General features: G+C 36.1%; 1 protein-coding gene across 4 annotated transcripts in view; it reads right to left on the bottom strand.

The window, feature by feature from the left end:
• The window catches only part of LOC124169828 (ras-related protein Rab-14), a 28,873-nt gene extending 14,049 nt beyond the window's left edge, over positions 1 to 14,824 (bottom strand). For 2 of the 4 annotated variants that reach the window (XR_006867243.1, XM_046548614.1), the window contains exons 1-6: positions 14,657 to 14,824; positions 14,074 to 14,219; positions 13,857 to 13,983; positions 13,401 to 13,518; positions 8,096 to 8,214; positions 1,599 to 1,667 (exon numbers count right to left, since the gene is read on the bottom strand). Coding sequence is in view for 3 of the 4 variants with exons in the window: in XM_046548614.1 (XP_046404570.1) it covers positions 1,599 to 1,667; positions 8,096 to 8,214; positions 13,401 to 13,518; positions 13,857 to 13,983; positions 14,074 to 14,179 (539 nt within the window). In the remaining variant the exon portion in view is untranslated. Of the gene's footprint in view, positions 1 to 1,598; positions 1,668 to 8,095; positions 8,215 to 13,400; positions 13,519 to 13,856; positions 13,984 to 14,073; positions 14,220 to 14,336; positions 14,418 to 14,656 lie in introns of all 4 variants that reach the window. The other 2 variants (XM_046548616.1, XM_046548615.1) reach the window with 2 other exon arrangements.
• Between the last annotated feature and the right edge of the window lie 206 nt (positions 14,825 to 15,030).

Genomic DNA, 15,030 nt, shown 5'->3' with positions numbered 1-15,030 from the left:
GGGGAGTGGACATAAGGACTCGCTAAGCTGGGTCTCACGCCGGGCCTGAATACATCAGACAATTGCTACCTCAGCAGTCACTTCCCTTCCCTCGCGTTGTCTAGAGCCGATGTCCGCTCATTTGCATTGAAAAATCTGCGACAGCTTTACCCGACGTCAGATGCTATGGGTTTGAAAATTCCCGTCAGCTCCACCCAACGTACGGCGCAAAAGGGTTAAACTTGGAGTGATTGATTTAAAATTAAGCATTCCTTTCATACTAAATATGTCTCACAGACTTTCAGTCTGAAAATTGCAATAGCCTTCATTCAGTGTTTTATTGTAATAATCCAATCACATATTTCAGACTTCCTCCTAGATTTTTGAAATTCATTAGCACAACCAAATCCAGGAAAAGTGTACCTACTGATTTGGCATACTATAAGAGCGTCCTGGACATCAAATGCATAACTTATTTCAACTCAGAATTTCACTGAAATTTTTACTTTACATTTGGAGAGGTTTCCCACCAAAAAATCTATACACTGGTACGTGGATAATACGTTCCTCTTTAGCACGTTTTCCTCCTTAACACGGCGATTTCTCTCGGTCCCTGTATCATCCGAAAAAAATACAGGTAAAACTATTTGGTTAGAACGTTTTAAATAGTGGCGCTTTCCTGGGTAGTACACTCAATTACTTGCTATGACGCAACCCACAAGTTGTTTCCAGGCAACTTCTGAAGGTGTTTAATTCTTCGAATTCAAAATTTATTTATATTATTATCAGCCATATACCTTCTTACTTTCATCCCACACCTCTCTTTCTACGACCGTGATGCATCCAAATGCATCTCTCAATGCGAGGGGAACGTGCGTCATTACTAGCAGTTGGGAGCAGGTGTTGTGGGAGCAGACGATGCTTTGGAACTCCACACGAAGCTTAACGCAAAAATACTTGATCTCGGTGTAAGTGGACTAAATAAGACAAATTTTTAAGTGAATTTAAACTGTAAAATATAAAAATGTGCTTGTAATAATCTTTATGTGCGTTAATTATCGTCATATCAATCTATATGGTTTCATTTCAAGAACAAATGCATAAGGCGGATGCCATGTTTCATGGTAAATAAAGTTTTGCCCATTTTATAAAATAATGATATTGATGATGATAATTATAATTATGTTTTAAAACAACCAAATGATGTACTAAGAGGTATCATCATATTCTCCGAGCCAGCAGTGAGAAAGAAATTACAAAGCTTTGCTTGTCTTCTTAAAACATATGCATGATAAATCACAGGAGAATGATGCCGTTTTTATATAATTGTCTCAGGGAAATCTATGTAACATTGTGATTTTCATTCACATGGTACTGTTTTTGCAATGCAGTGCTCATTTTCTTGATTTTCAATGTGGAAAAGGTTCAGGAAGGCGATCCTATGAGAACTTCCAAAAGTAATTGTAATTATGACGACTTTTCGACAGAGTGTAATTACTCCGATTGCTATTATCTACTTTCCGGGTTAGCACATTTTCCTGGATCGCACGTTCATTTATTGTGGTCCCTTCAGACACGTACTAAACAAGTTGTACTGTATTTATCATGTGATTACTTACCTTCCATCCTGAATGCTTTGGTATATCTTCTTTGCGGTCTCCAAAAATGCTTCCTCAACATTCTGCCCCCTGTAATCAAAATTGAAAATTCAAATATAATCAGAAATCAAAAAGACAGGCTAAGATTTTCTAGTTCCATAGTTAATATTTAATTATGTATGAACGTATGAATTTAAATATGTAATTATGTACTGGTAAATATGAATGAAGGTATAACTTCATTTTTTTCCAAATACTGCCTGATCTAAGAAATATTTAGTCTCTGTAAACTTAATTCCTCCTCAATTTTGGACCTTTATTCACAAATAAATGGAACTACTATATGTTATCCAAGGGCTCATGAAAATTAACTTCTTTTCAGTGAATTTGTGACTCTAAGTTATTTATAATTATAATAAAGTATGAGTCATCATACCTTATGCCAGAAATAAAACTTGTCAGAATCCATACCGTTTAACAACCATGTGCACCTCAGATGATTGCCATAAATGGAAGATAACAGCATACATTCCATCAGAACGTTAACCATCTATATACGTCAACTATGTTCCAATGTGCATAATTTATTTTGTTGGTTGCACGTTAGTTTGCTGCTATATTTTTTCCAAAAACAACATCTAAATGGCTACACATTGAAAACTTGAGCTTTAATTGACATCAGTAATTAATATCATGCTTCCAATTGCATATTCAAAGGGCGTAAAGTGATTTCTGTACAAATACTTACAAGAAATACATGCAAAATGATGCCTGACAACAATTCTAGCTTTCCAATCCTGGTAACAAAGACAGCAAAGAACGATAAAACTGAGTGGTAGATGCATTTGAGAAGTACCTTGCGATATGTACCACTTCAATGAGAATATCATTAATGCAGAATTCAGATTAGTTATAAGATAAATAAGTTCCATTAACAGTTAACTCCTAAAAGGAGGGAACACTCAAAATTAAAAATTGGATTTTGTTATTTTAAACCAAAAAGATATGAATGAAAAACACACATGCCAAATTTCAGAGCTCAAATTCAATTTATAACTGAGATAAGTAGCTGTAAAAGTCCGCTAGGAGCTTTGGCCACGCCCACGACGTGAAACGTATTTCTATTGGCTGATGCTGTGTGACGTGTGAACCTCAAGAATGCCGCGGGAGTAACGCTTGAAGAAACCGTAAACACATTGGGTTCATGGAAATAGTGGCCAAAAGTTTATCATCATGGTGAAAAAAGCGTTAATTTTGTTCTGGCTGATTCTTGAAATGTACTGACGTTATCAACCGGGCCTCGATGAACAATTTTTTGTCTCAAAACGAATCATTTCATTGAAATGAAACTTTCTTAAGATGAAATAATGACAGTTTTGATAGAGACAGTAATCACAGAAATTACAGTGGATGCTTTAATTTGTGGACATACCATCGTAAAATCCTTTACTTATTAATGGTTTTTAGTTTCCGGATGTAAATTATGAAATAAATCAAAAAATGTGCTATAGTTATAGCCGTTTTCCTGCTCTCTGAAGTGAGGAGGTTCGGGGTTCTCTCAGTTTCTTTTAGGATTAGCATTCAAATTTCGTTGGAACAGCATTTTTAAAGCAGAGGCCTCGCATTGATCAACTGTGCTTCTGATAATTCTTCAAAAAAGTTCCGTACTATAAAAAATGGTAAAGAGTTGTCATCAAAACTATAGAGGAACTCAGAGATGGGGTTTTTACATGAAAATATCCGTTAGTTACCTTATATTTACATCTGAGTTACACGTGCAGTCACTTTCAAAAGTTTTAGGACAAAGTTTGTGGCACCACTTATGATTCTAAAGGAAATTTAGTATCCTATACTACTTTCGTAGTTTTCTGCTGTGCTCCACTAACATTCCGCTCGTATAAATGTACTCAAAGGGATTAATTATTTTATACTGCAAATTTATCAATCCACTTCTCTTTATGCAGGATGTAATGATTATTTCGTATGCATTTACAGCATATTTGAACCGGCTTTCCCCCTTACTTTTTATAATACTTATTTTTTGAGTAATTTTATGTTACCGAGGCGACCAAGTGGCCATCGATTTGAGCTGCACTAGTGAAGGTTGAGGGATCGGGACTGTCTTTCATAATTTTTTCACCTTTTTCTCTCATTTTCTTTCTTACTTACAGGTTTTTTGTATTCGTCATTTCGCTGTCTTTGCTAATATGCTTTCATTGAAGCTAATGCAAATTTTTTTAAATTAAGAAAAATATGGTGGATAAAATCCTGACGTCGGCATTAACGTACAGTTTGAAGTCTGGCGAGAGGATTTACACATTACATTGTATAATTTGACACTTATTCTTTTTCGATGATAGTTGATGAATGATAGTTCAAACTATTTGCTAGTATTCATTCAGTACGCATTTACCTTTGGTTTCTGTGTTTTGCTGTAAGATTAGAAAAGTTAAAAAAGAAAGAAAAGTTATTACTTACTATCTGTGCTTCTATTTATAAACCTGGTGGCACCGTGACTCAAATGTGCTTATTTCTGCTTGTTGTGAGTAATACTATATCGTAGTATTTCGTGGAGTACAAATTTGTGATTATGATGTATTACTTTATACTACCGTATTTCTCCTAATATAGTCCCCGCCCCTAATCTTGAGGCTTCAATTTCGGGAAATGTTAAAAAAAATGCGTTCGAATATAGTCCCCCCCTTTACATTTACCACAGGCATTTTTGGAAAAAAAGGGGGGACTATAATCAGACGTATACGGCATTTGACACATCACCAGGTTAGCGTCGAAGACCCTTTACATAACAGTAGTTGGCTTTTAATGCGCAAGATAGAAACAAAGAGTGAAAACCAGGGAAAATATATAGTAAATGCACACGAAATAATCATTAAATCCAACATAAATTGATACATAATGATATATTTAGAAGTAAAATTTCCCGTTGAGCATGTATGAGCACAGAGTTATGGAGGGCCAGAGCATAGAGCCAAATGGCCAAAATCGCATATTTTAAATCGCATTTTTCGCGATGTTCCACCACCTAAAAATTTTTTTTTCAATATGCCCGCCGAAAGGTATTAAAAAACACCTCCAGAAAAAGTTTTTTCTTTTTGGCCCTCTCAAACATATTTCATAAAAACATGCGTTAGAAATTTTCAAATCAACGCCATATCTTCTGGTCTCGCTCAAAGTTCTTGAAAACAATTGGAAATCTGCTCCATTAAATAAGGTTTCAAATGCCGCAAACCACATTAAAAAATATGCCTTCTTGACCGAGATGTTAAAAAAAAGAGTGAAAATTGTATTTTCGATCTAGCCGGCCCTGGTGGGCCTCTAGCAGGCCGGAAATGTGATGAGGTTTGTCCTATTTGATCCCAAATCGCATACCCTAAGTATGGGAAAAATCCCGGTGGGGGGACTTTTCACCCTCTTTATCCACCCTTTAGCCCTTTCCAGGCTAAAATTTTCTAATTTCCCAGAATTTATATCAATAGTAAGGCAGTCATATATAAAAATGTAGGGTAAAATGGAGCAAGGTATGCATCAAAATATTGCCCTGCAATACATGTATGGCAGTGATGTTAAGACACTAGCCCTTTACGATGAAAAGAGAAGAAACGAAGGTTTGCGTAAGAGCAATTTGACTGACTGAGTCCTGCCTATAGTTTATTGAAGTCTTTCATTTATCAGAGGAGAAATGAATTCTATCAGTACACCTAGGCCAATCCATTAATCCTCTTGGCATTTAAACAATAAACTGTTTACAACCAATGGGAAGCGCTGATTCATGAGTTCCTTTGATACCACCCAGTTTTACCATTCTTAGCCATCTTCATCACCTGGATTGGAAAGTTAAAATTGTCGTTGAACAACGTTTTGCAGAACTTAAGTATAAGTATATGTACAGCTATATCTTTATGCTCTTTGAATATATAATTTAACTCATGATACTGGTTACTGTCCTCAACATAAGCTCATGTTACGTGGAGTTTGGCCCCAATAACCTATCCAAGTTGCTGCTGTAGGACAAAATACAGTGCAACCTCGATATAACGACACCCCACGGTGCACTACTAAACACTCGCTATAGCGAATTGTCGCTTTACCGGAGGTGGAGCTAATAATAGCCAATATACCTGTTGTGAACAGATATACAGGAACGGGACAGATAAACATCTATCCGATAAACGTAAGCATAAATCCAGACGAAAGGCGATGTTTTTTTGCATCACTAAATTTCCTTACTCAAATAACGACTAACTATTCAAACAATTTAAAGCGCCGCACTGAATAAAAATCATGCAAAGCATTGTTTCGTCAATCACTATATTTATCGAACGACAGTTTACCAAATAAATTTGAGTCTGAGCACTCCATTAACTTCATTTCTAACAGATCGTTAGCAGTTACAGAGGTTAAAGAGTCTTGATGAAAGTCTTCCGGCGGTGAAACCCTCGCTATGGCGAGAGCCGACGCCGAAAGGGTCTCGTAAAAACGAATTTTTTACACGCTTATTATAGGGTTAATTGACGGTGCATCGGCTATCTCTCGTTATAGCCGGGGTGTCGCTATAGCCCGTACTCGCTTTAACGAGGTTTTACTGTATAACTACAAACTAAAATACAACCAGCATAATAATTTATGCGCATCGTAACATAATTAAAACAGAAAAATGCATAAAGCTCAGATGGGAAGTGCATACTTATCATCTTCAATTAATGGCAATTGTTTGAGGCTTACGCTGCCGTTGAACCTCATGAATTCTAACAAGTGGTTATTTATCGAAGAAGGTATGTCTACCCATCCTTTATTGAAGGAAATTTACTTAAGACTTACGAAATTCACTGCAATATTCCAGATCCAATAAACAATCATAGCTACATAAATCATGTTTTATAGCAACTTAAATCTCCTCAACAGATCAGTATGTAATTCCATTTTCTTCTAAAAAATTTCAAATGCTTCGTCTCACTGGTGGCACAATATTTCTAAGTAGGTATAATTAGTTTGGGTCTTGTGCATTGCACAATGAACACAATGCAAAATGTTGACATAAAGCATTGACAATTTAATATGAATATGATGATAAACATTCCACTGTAGGTCAGAGCATTAATGCATATGACAATATAAAGAAGAAAATCCATGAGCAAGGGTTATTTACACTGAACCTATGTATATGAATTCTAATAAAAGAGCAACCAAAGTAGATGAATCAAAAAAATTATGTTATATAATCATCAAAGTAGCAATCCTAATGCAAAGGCCTACTAGTATCAGAATGTGAACTGCTAAGGATCATAGATTTTTTAACCATTCTCCTCCACAAATATTTCCAACTATGCCCAACATTACACTGTCATTAAAATTAAAGCTAGAGACTAAGAAACTTGAAGCACATATTTTTTCATTCCAATTAACCTTCCATAACATATTATTTTAAATGTTTAGATAAAAAGGCCATCATAATTAATTGCATTAATAATAATTATTATATTGATAAATATTAGTACAATGATACCTGAATGAATGATACAAGTTTAATTCGTTCCGTAATATTGCTTGTAGGTCAATCTATACGGTCACATGCAAAGTTAGTACATAAGCTTCCGAACCCCATAGTGCTACTTTTGGTTGCATCCGACACGTCCTTTGCATCATTTTCTCTTAACCTAACAATGTAAGTGCACTCAGCACCACCTAGCACCCATTCCCCGACCTCTCCTATCCCACCTCCCGATAACATCTCCATTTACTTGCCATGTTTATACATCTCCAAGCGTGCTGTGTGCGAGGTGAAGGCCGATTTGGTAACATCCAGTTACAACACTGCTTTTTCTCGCAACTTCACCATTTACAGGTATACGGCCTATGAATTACCTTGCTGTCCTTTTAACCATGCTTTCCGACAAATCATGTTTCTTTCATATTTTCCCAATGAAAGGTCAATATGACCATGATTTCCAAGTAACCTGGAAACTGGGTACAATCCTTCCCGAGCAATGCCGAAAGACCAGCTAGTGTATTTATAAATGACAAAATGTTGTATAGAATAACTTAGCAAAGCCACTTCAACACAGAGGTAAACACGTACACTGGGGGGATGAGTGAGATAATGTGAGACGGATAAGTTGCAGGTGCAGTAACAGGGGCGGATCCAGGATTCCTTTCTGGGGGGGCACAAGGCTACCTCGTAATACAAAATGAAAGCAATGATAATGGGGCCGTATGAAAAATCTTGCATATTTTTTAAGGGTCTGGGGGGGCCACGTGCCCCCCCCCCTCCCTAGATCCGCATATGTGCAGTTAACTAGTAACTAAAACTGCCGTGTGCAGTGCTGCACCTGGCCGTTCTTTGCATCTCAAATTTTGCTCGTATTGCTCGAAACTTTGTTCGCTTGATGGCTCATATCTTAAGTATCTCATATGTTATGGTACTCATATCTCAAGGTACCACCGTACATACTTATTGCAATAGAATTAAACTAAAAATAAACGAAAAACAAAACTCTTACGTTTTAGCACTAGCTTCTACAAACATCAGTCCATTCTCTTCCGCAAACTTCTCTGCCTCTTCATAAGTAACATCCCTTTGAGCATCTAAGTCACATTTGTTTCCTATAAGAAATATCACCTGGAAAGAACAACAAAAAATATTATACAGAATAAGTCACAGATTAACTAAAATAAATAATTTTTAACATAAAAAAGTGGCATTTGACATAATAACATGAACAGGGATAGATAATGGCATATGTATTACGTCTTAGATAGGAAAAACAGATTCATAGGCAAAAATAAGCCATGAGATTGAAATTAAGGCTTAGCAAATTTTCTCTTAAAATGGAGTCTATCAACCTGAAGGGTGATTTAGTTAGTTGTGGGTAGAGCTCATCCTAGTCTAAACTGAAGGAGTGAGAATTTTTACATTGGGGCTATGGGTCCACTTCCTTTACCAGGGCCACCTAAAACCACTTGGTTATTATTTGAGGGTGTACAAAGGCTTCAGCAGGGACTTGAACTCTGGACCCTTTGGTTAACATAAGCAAGTGCTGCACCAACTAGGCCAACATAAAATGGAAAAAAATGACCGAAGTCAACTATATAGTACCATGCACAGGAAGTAGAAATTGAACTGTACATGAACATTATTTTCATTTACAAAATTCAATTATATCAAAGATGGAGTAAGTTATTTGGTGTAAACATAAATTTTTGGCTCCTGAAACAGCATGTTTTTTGTATAAACCTCACCAAGTTTAAAAAAAAACTCCAGTTCTAAGGCTTGTATTTTTGGACATTTCCTCCCTATTTCATAAGGTTACATTCTGAAATTAACACCTATCATGACCACATTATGAAATAACAATCATAATATCATGTAATTTGGATTGGCAATTTAATAATCTAACCATTCAATAAGCATATACGGTCACGCTTGATATGTCAATGACATATCATGCATGACCGTTGGTTCTCCATTGAACTCAAGAAAACTGAGCTTTTCAGATACTAACTACATATGTTATGGGATTCCGGTATTTTTAACAATTACTATCAATGGTGCTCCACCGGGAAAGGCCATTTAACATTGAGCATTTTAAGTATGGCAGGGCAATTTGGATGGTCGAATACTCAAACACCTAAAGCCCTGCAGACAAGTTCATGAAGGGTTTTCAGAAAAAGAAAACATAGGGCAATATCCAAACTCAATGGGCTCATTCATTCCTTACTGCTGATAATGATGGTTTAAACCCTTTCCTGACAGCAACTACAAATGGAAAATGTTTTCTGTGCTATGTCTATAATGAGAATATTTTAAACCTCCTCATGTGGAGCTCTTTTTTGGGCTGGAATTACCCTGGTATTTTTTACCCTCAGATTTGGGACCCAGCTCAACAGGGTAAGGCACCCGACCCTTACCCCGGCCACTGGACTACACCCTCAAATCCTATCATAGCATGAATCCACGGTCAACTTATGGCGTTACCAGTGTTTTTCCACCAGAAATTGTTTGATTTTCGATAATTTATTCTTCTAGAAGAATTGCTATCATTTTTTTAAGCATTGTGGAATTTTTAAGTGTTCTAAAGTTAATAACAACGAAGTTAGTAAATACAAGGTAATAGGACTATAAGTGCGAAAGTCCATCATTTTTAACACTCAAATTTCATTTAAAAATTGCCTACGCACAGAAAAAAAACAAAGAATTCTTTTCAAAGCATAACAATTGTAGTATGCAAAAAATGTGATACTGAAAAAACTATTGGCAGGGTCAGGCTTAATTGCTGAGTGGCCCTAAGAACTCCCTAAGCTGGGTCTCAGGCCAGGCCTGACTTTTCGACAATGCTACCTCAGCGGTCACTTCCCTTCCCTTGTGTTGGCTAGAGCCGGCATCCAGTCGTTTACGTTGAAAAATCCGTAACAGCTACACCTGACGTCAGGTGTTCTGCATATGAAAATGCCCGTTGGCTCCACCTGATGTCCAGCGCGAAAGGGTTTAAATTCAAGAGGCCCATATTTTTCCATTTTTGATCCTTCACTTACTTCTTGTGTTATTTGCCATGAAAATTTGAGGCCTTAGGGTCCATTATTTACATCAGGTGATTTTGCCAACTTTTGGACCACTCTCTTTCCCTGCGATTTGGCTCTACCCACTTACCTCCTCCCTCTAATCTCACGTGAGATTGTTCAAAATACATATTTCCAGAGTGAATATGTTAATCTATGCTTCATTGCATTGGGTTTATTAAAAAAAAACATTGTTAAATTATTTTTACTTATGATTAGTTAAGACCAGTATTTAATATTACCAAGATCGCAATTTACAGTTTCTTGCAGAAAAAAAAACAATTGCTATATATGTACTTGCCAGGACCCACCTTCCCCTCAGATGAGATTGTGTGAGAATTGGCTTGACCCCTTCTCCCTCTTTAATGCCTCACATAATTAATGGATGCCAAATTAATCTTTCACTGTTAAGTTGATGACATCGCGAATTCATGCCAAGTACTTCTGCTTCTCGGCTAATCTTCAGCATTGAACATGGGCTTTACGTGTTTTTTAGATTGTTTACCTTCTTGTGAGCAATTACCTTCCCTCAATGAAATGTTTTCCCTGAGCGAGTAAATGAACCAAAACTCTAATGAAGTCACCAACTCATAAAAAGTGGGTGGCAACTTTCAGGTTTTCTAACTTCGAACTCGCGAGAGAACGGATTAATGCACATGAATTGTTTTGCCATACTTATCTTTTCCTTCCATCTACCAATATATTTCAAGGAAATGCTATTTCAGGTCTGAGTGTACAATCCCATCCCATATTCCTGATTTGATGTCCTGCAGTGGACATAAAACACAAATCGAAGCACACAATTCCAACACACTAATCAATTTGAAGTATACCATGAATAAAACAGGACTCTTCTTAGAATAAGGACTCTGTTCTCTTCAATTCTCTAATTCTCTTCAAACACAGTAGATCAACTCATACCAGTCCTCAGAGGACATGGAGGCAATGTAGCCAGCAAGTTACTTAGCCAAATAGGAGCTTGAGACAGGGTTTTGGAATTCATGTATGGACAACCCATTTCACCCCTAGAGTTCATTCCACATGAGCATCAATGCTGCCTGATGAAGGGCAAAAATCACACATAAGTTAATTTCCCCCTAATACAATAATAATTTCCCTCTAATTTAATACAACATTCTAGAAACTCTATGAATGATGCATTAATATTGACAAAATGAAAATACCTATGCATAAATCTTTCCTTTGAGTAGAGGAGCATAATTGTTTGTTCAAAAACATTGAACCATATTTGCTACCAGAGCATTCTGCTACATAAAAGTGTATTATTTTTCAAGGAAGAAAGAAGAGGACTTAATTTCTTCACCTCAGACAATAACAGAAAACTCTATATTGATACTACTTTGTTAAAGAAGTTATTTTTCCCTCTCGCCTTGACTATCAACCCATTTCATTGAAAATTCATTACATTTTTATCCCTTATTTACATCCCTTTTTATCTTTTATGGCTTCCACTCAATGTCAATAAAATTCCTGTCACTAACCCCATACTCCATAAATATTCCATCAGTTTTTTTCACTATTACAGTGGTCAACTTCATCCAGACCCTACTAGTGTCCATGGAACTGAAAGGTCTACGGAGAGTAGGTTAAATTGTTGAAAATACTGGATTCTTCAGAAGAGTTTCAGAGAAGAAAAAGTGAACTCATTGGCTTCAAAAACAAACCCAAGGCTAATTTCTCAAGGCATATCCGTTTGATACTACATATTTACCTTGATTTTACAACCAATAAGCATTACAAATGTATAGTCATTATAAAAGTTTGTGGTCAACAGGTACATACTACACCAAGGGCAGCAAAGCATTGGACTTTCATCGAGTTGCTAAATTAGTCGCAGCATGGATTTCCCAGCATCCAAGACTTCTGCACTTTGTTTGGAATCGATGTAAAGATTTCCACTTTAAAATATTTAGCCTATTCAAATACTGAACCACATCATATACATACAACAGGTATGACTCACAATAAAAAAGGAGGAAAATACCCTAATTAATACAATCCCTGTAATCCAACCCAGTGTTAATGCAACACATCCAGTATTCAGGTGTCCGAGCTGGTTACCTCCCATCAACTAAAATAATTTCATCAGGTTTAAATGAAAAATATTTCAATGGATTGTAAGAATTTTTGTTACTAGGCACCCAGGTTTCTGTGTATGCCCGACTTATATGTAACTTGTACAAAGTTTTGGTAAAGTAACCCACTGTATATTGGATACAGAAAACGAAGTTAGCAAGGAGTAAGATCAGACCCACGCCGGATGTATATTTTTAGAGTTGCTTTCTGCATGTTTCAAGTGATTGAGCCGTTTTGATAACATTGCTAGGTCACAGTTTAATGTGTAACATGTTTCCGAGACCACTCAGTACTTAAAAGCTTGCAGCCAAGAGGTGTGTGTTACAGCAGAACATCTATGACTTTGCTAATGTCTTCATCAAAACCATAATAGTATAGGACTATAGATATATGAGCTGTTAAATCTTAAAATAAGTTCAACAGATTCAGGCTTCAATTGGTGGAAGTTAGACATATTTAAATAAATAAAAGATCGTAGCACTTTTCCACAAGAATTTGTGGAAAAGTGCTGCGATCTTTTAAACTAAACTAAATTCTTAAGTACTCATACTGAAACAAACACTTTATCAGCCACATATTATGTGAAGTCCACACCACTATTTCATTGGAATATTACCAGTTTTCTTTAACATGAATGTATATTATGCTTCCTCAAAGTGATGCCAGAAGCCAATTCCTACATGAACATATAACCCTGAAACACTTCCACAGCAAAACTACAACATTAACTGAAAATTCCTATAACAGACCCTAATCAATGAATACCACTCAAAACTAGGGATCAAATTCTATACAATTTATCAATCATAAAATGGTTTAAATTAAAAAGTTATGGCTTTCTTTGTCGACAAAGATCACCAAAGTTCCTTTCTGTAAAGCATACACGAATTTCTCCCCAAGTTTTTTTTTATTCTTCGCAAAATGATATACCTAATCAGCATCCATTACAGAAAGATAAATAATTTCTTCCATATACAATACTAAAACTGATCATACTATTGAAAATTTTGATGAAAAGGCCCTACCCACAATTATGATCACGAAAGAAATATCCACAATATAACTGCCAATCACAAATAGACCAGAAATTTCTTTCATATGACGTTTAACATAACACCCTGTGCTATTAATCATGCTACAAGCTGAACTTACAGTACTGGGGTTGGTCAAGTTTCGTGTATCAGTCAACCAACTACTAAGATGATTGTAGGTAGATCGACGGGTAATGTCATAAACCATTAGGGCTCCAGCAGCTCCTCGATAATAAGACCTATTAGATGAAAAAATAAGAGTGATAGAGCTAACAACGTAAAAGCTAATAGTACCACGAACACATCTACTGTCATCAACATACAATAAGGGGGCGGTAAAGACTCAAAGATAGAACTAAAGAAAAATCAAAGCCATAAGAAAATAATACGTATATTTTAACAAAACAACTAAAGGAGAGACTCTTCTACATCCATTAGGTTGGTCACATACGAGATCACACACGTACGGATGAATTAAATGTTTGGTAATGCAATTACTATAATTCTAATACTATGACGTAAGCCGTGACTAATGTACGACACAAAACTTCTTCGGTGGTAATTAAACGCAACATACCTCGTTACAGCTCTGAACCTTTCCTGGCCAGCAGTATCCCAGATCTGTAGCTTAATTTTCTGTCCAGAAACTTCAATGATTCTCGTCCCAAATTCCACACCAATAGTATGAGGGCAGTCAGCCATAACTGAAATAAGTTAACAATAATATTTTCAAACCACATCTCTCCAATTATCCAGTTCAACGGCCATAACAATAACTCTACAACAGTACTTACACTTTTTCTCGGTGAATTGATGTAATAGACATGATTTTCCCACTCCCATATCACCGATAATGATGTATTTAAAGATGTAAGAGTAATTGTACGGACCAGCCGACATTGTTACAGCTATATTGAAATGCAAATTCCTGTTATAACCGCTGAAACGAATAACACTCAGTAAATTAGACAACATTAAACAGAATTTGTCAATACAAACAACATGGCTGACTGCCAGTATACACGAATCACTAAAGAATATATCGTAAGGGAAATACCAAGCTATTAAGAAGAATAAAAACGTGGCTCACTCAGACAACGATGGTTTTACAAATTAATACAAGATGTCAACTATAGACCTGTCGGGGAAAATGTTCACAAGCTAAGAATCATGGCCGCACATCAACTTTAGAAAACGTACAGTATTAATGGAGACTTCTCAAACAACTTGACCAATTACGATTGAAAATGAACTACTATTAAATAATAAACATGCAGGTAGGGCTTTAAAGTAAAACGCATTAAGGATAAAATTTCATTAACGGAGAACTACAAATTAGTAGAAATGAAAACAAATTAAAAATGAAGACCACTGTACCTTGAGTAATACTGCTTAAGTTAAAATGCAGCGAAATACCAAGTAAATAAAGGTAATCGAATGAGTTCTATTACAGTGACAAATACGCTTCAACTTTTCTATGTAACAAGGAAAAATATGGCAGTTGCTGTAAGGTTGTCATCGGTAGGCGGAACTGTTCTATCACCGAAAATAAGTCAAATCAAAGTCATCTTCCGACTACGACCAAAATTGTACCTTAAATGGTTCCCGTTTTTTATTAAATATTTTTTTATTTATTTTAAATTCTTTTGAATAACACTAGCTGATTCATCTGCTTTTAGGTATCTCAATTGCTCAACACCTTCCAACAGCTGACAGGATATCAAAATGCCGTGGACCGTAGAGGCGTAGAC

Source organism: Ischnura elegans, chromosome 12, assembly GCF_921293095.1.
Source record: "Ischnura elegans chromosome 12, ioIscEleg1.1, whole genome shotgun sequence".
In the NCBI taxonomy this organism is placed as follows: Eukaryota; Metazoa; Arthropoda; class Insecta; order Odonata; family Coenagrionidae; genus Ischnura; species Ischnura elegans.
This window is presented reverse-complemented; position numbering and strand designations above follow the sequence as displayed.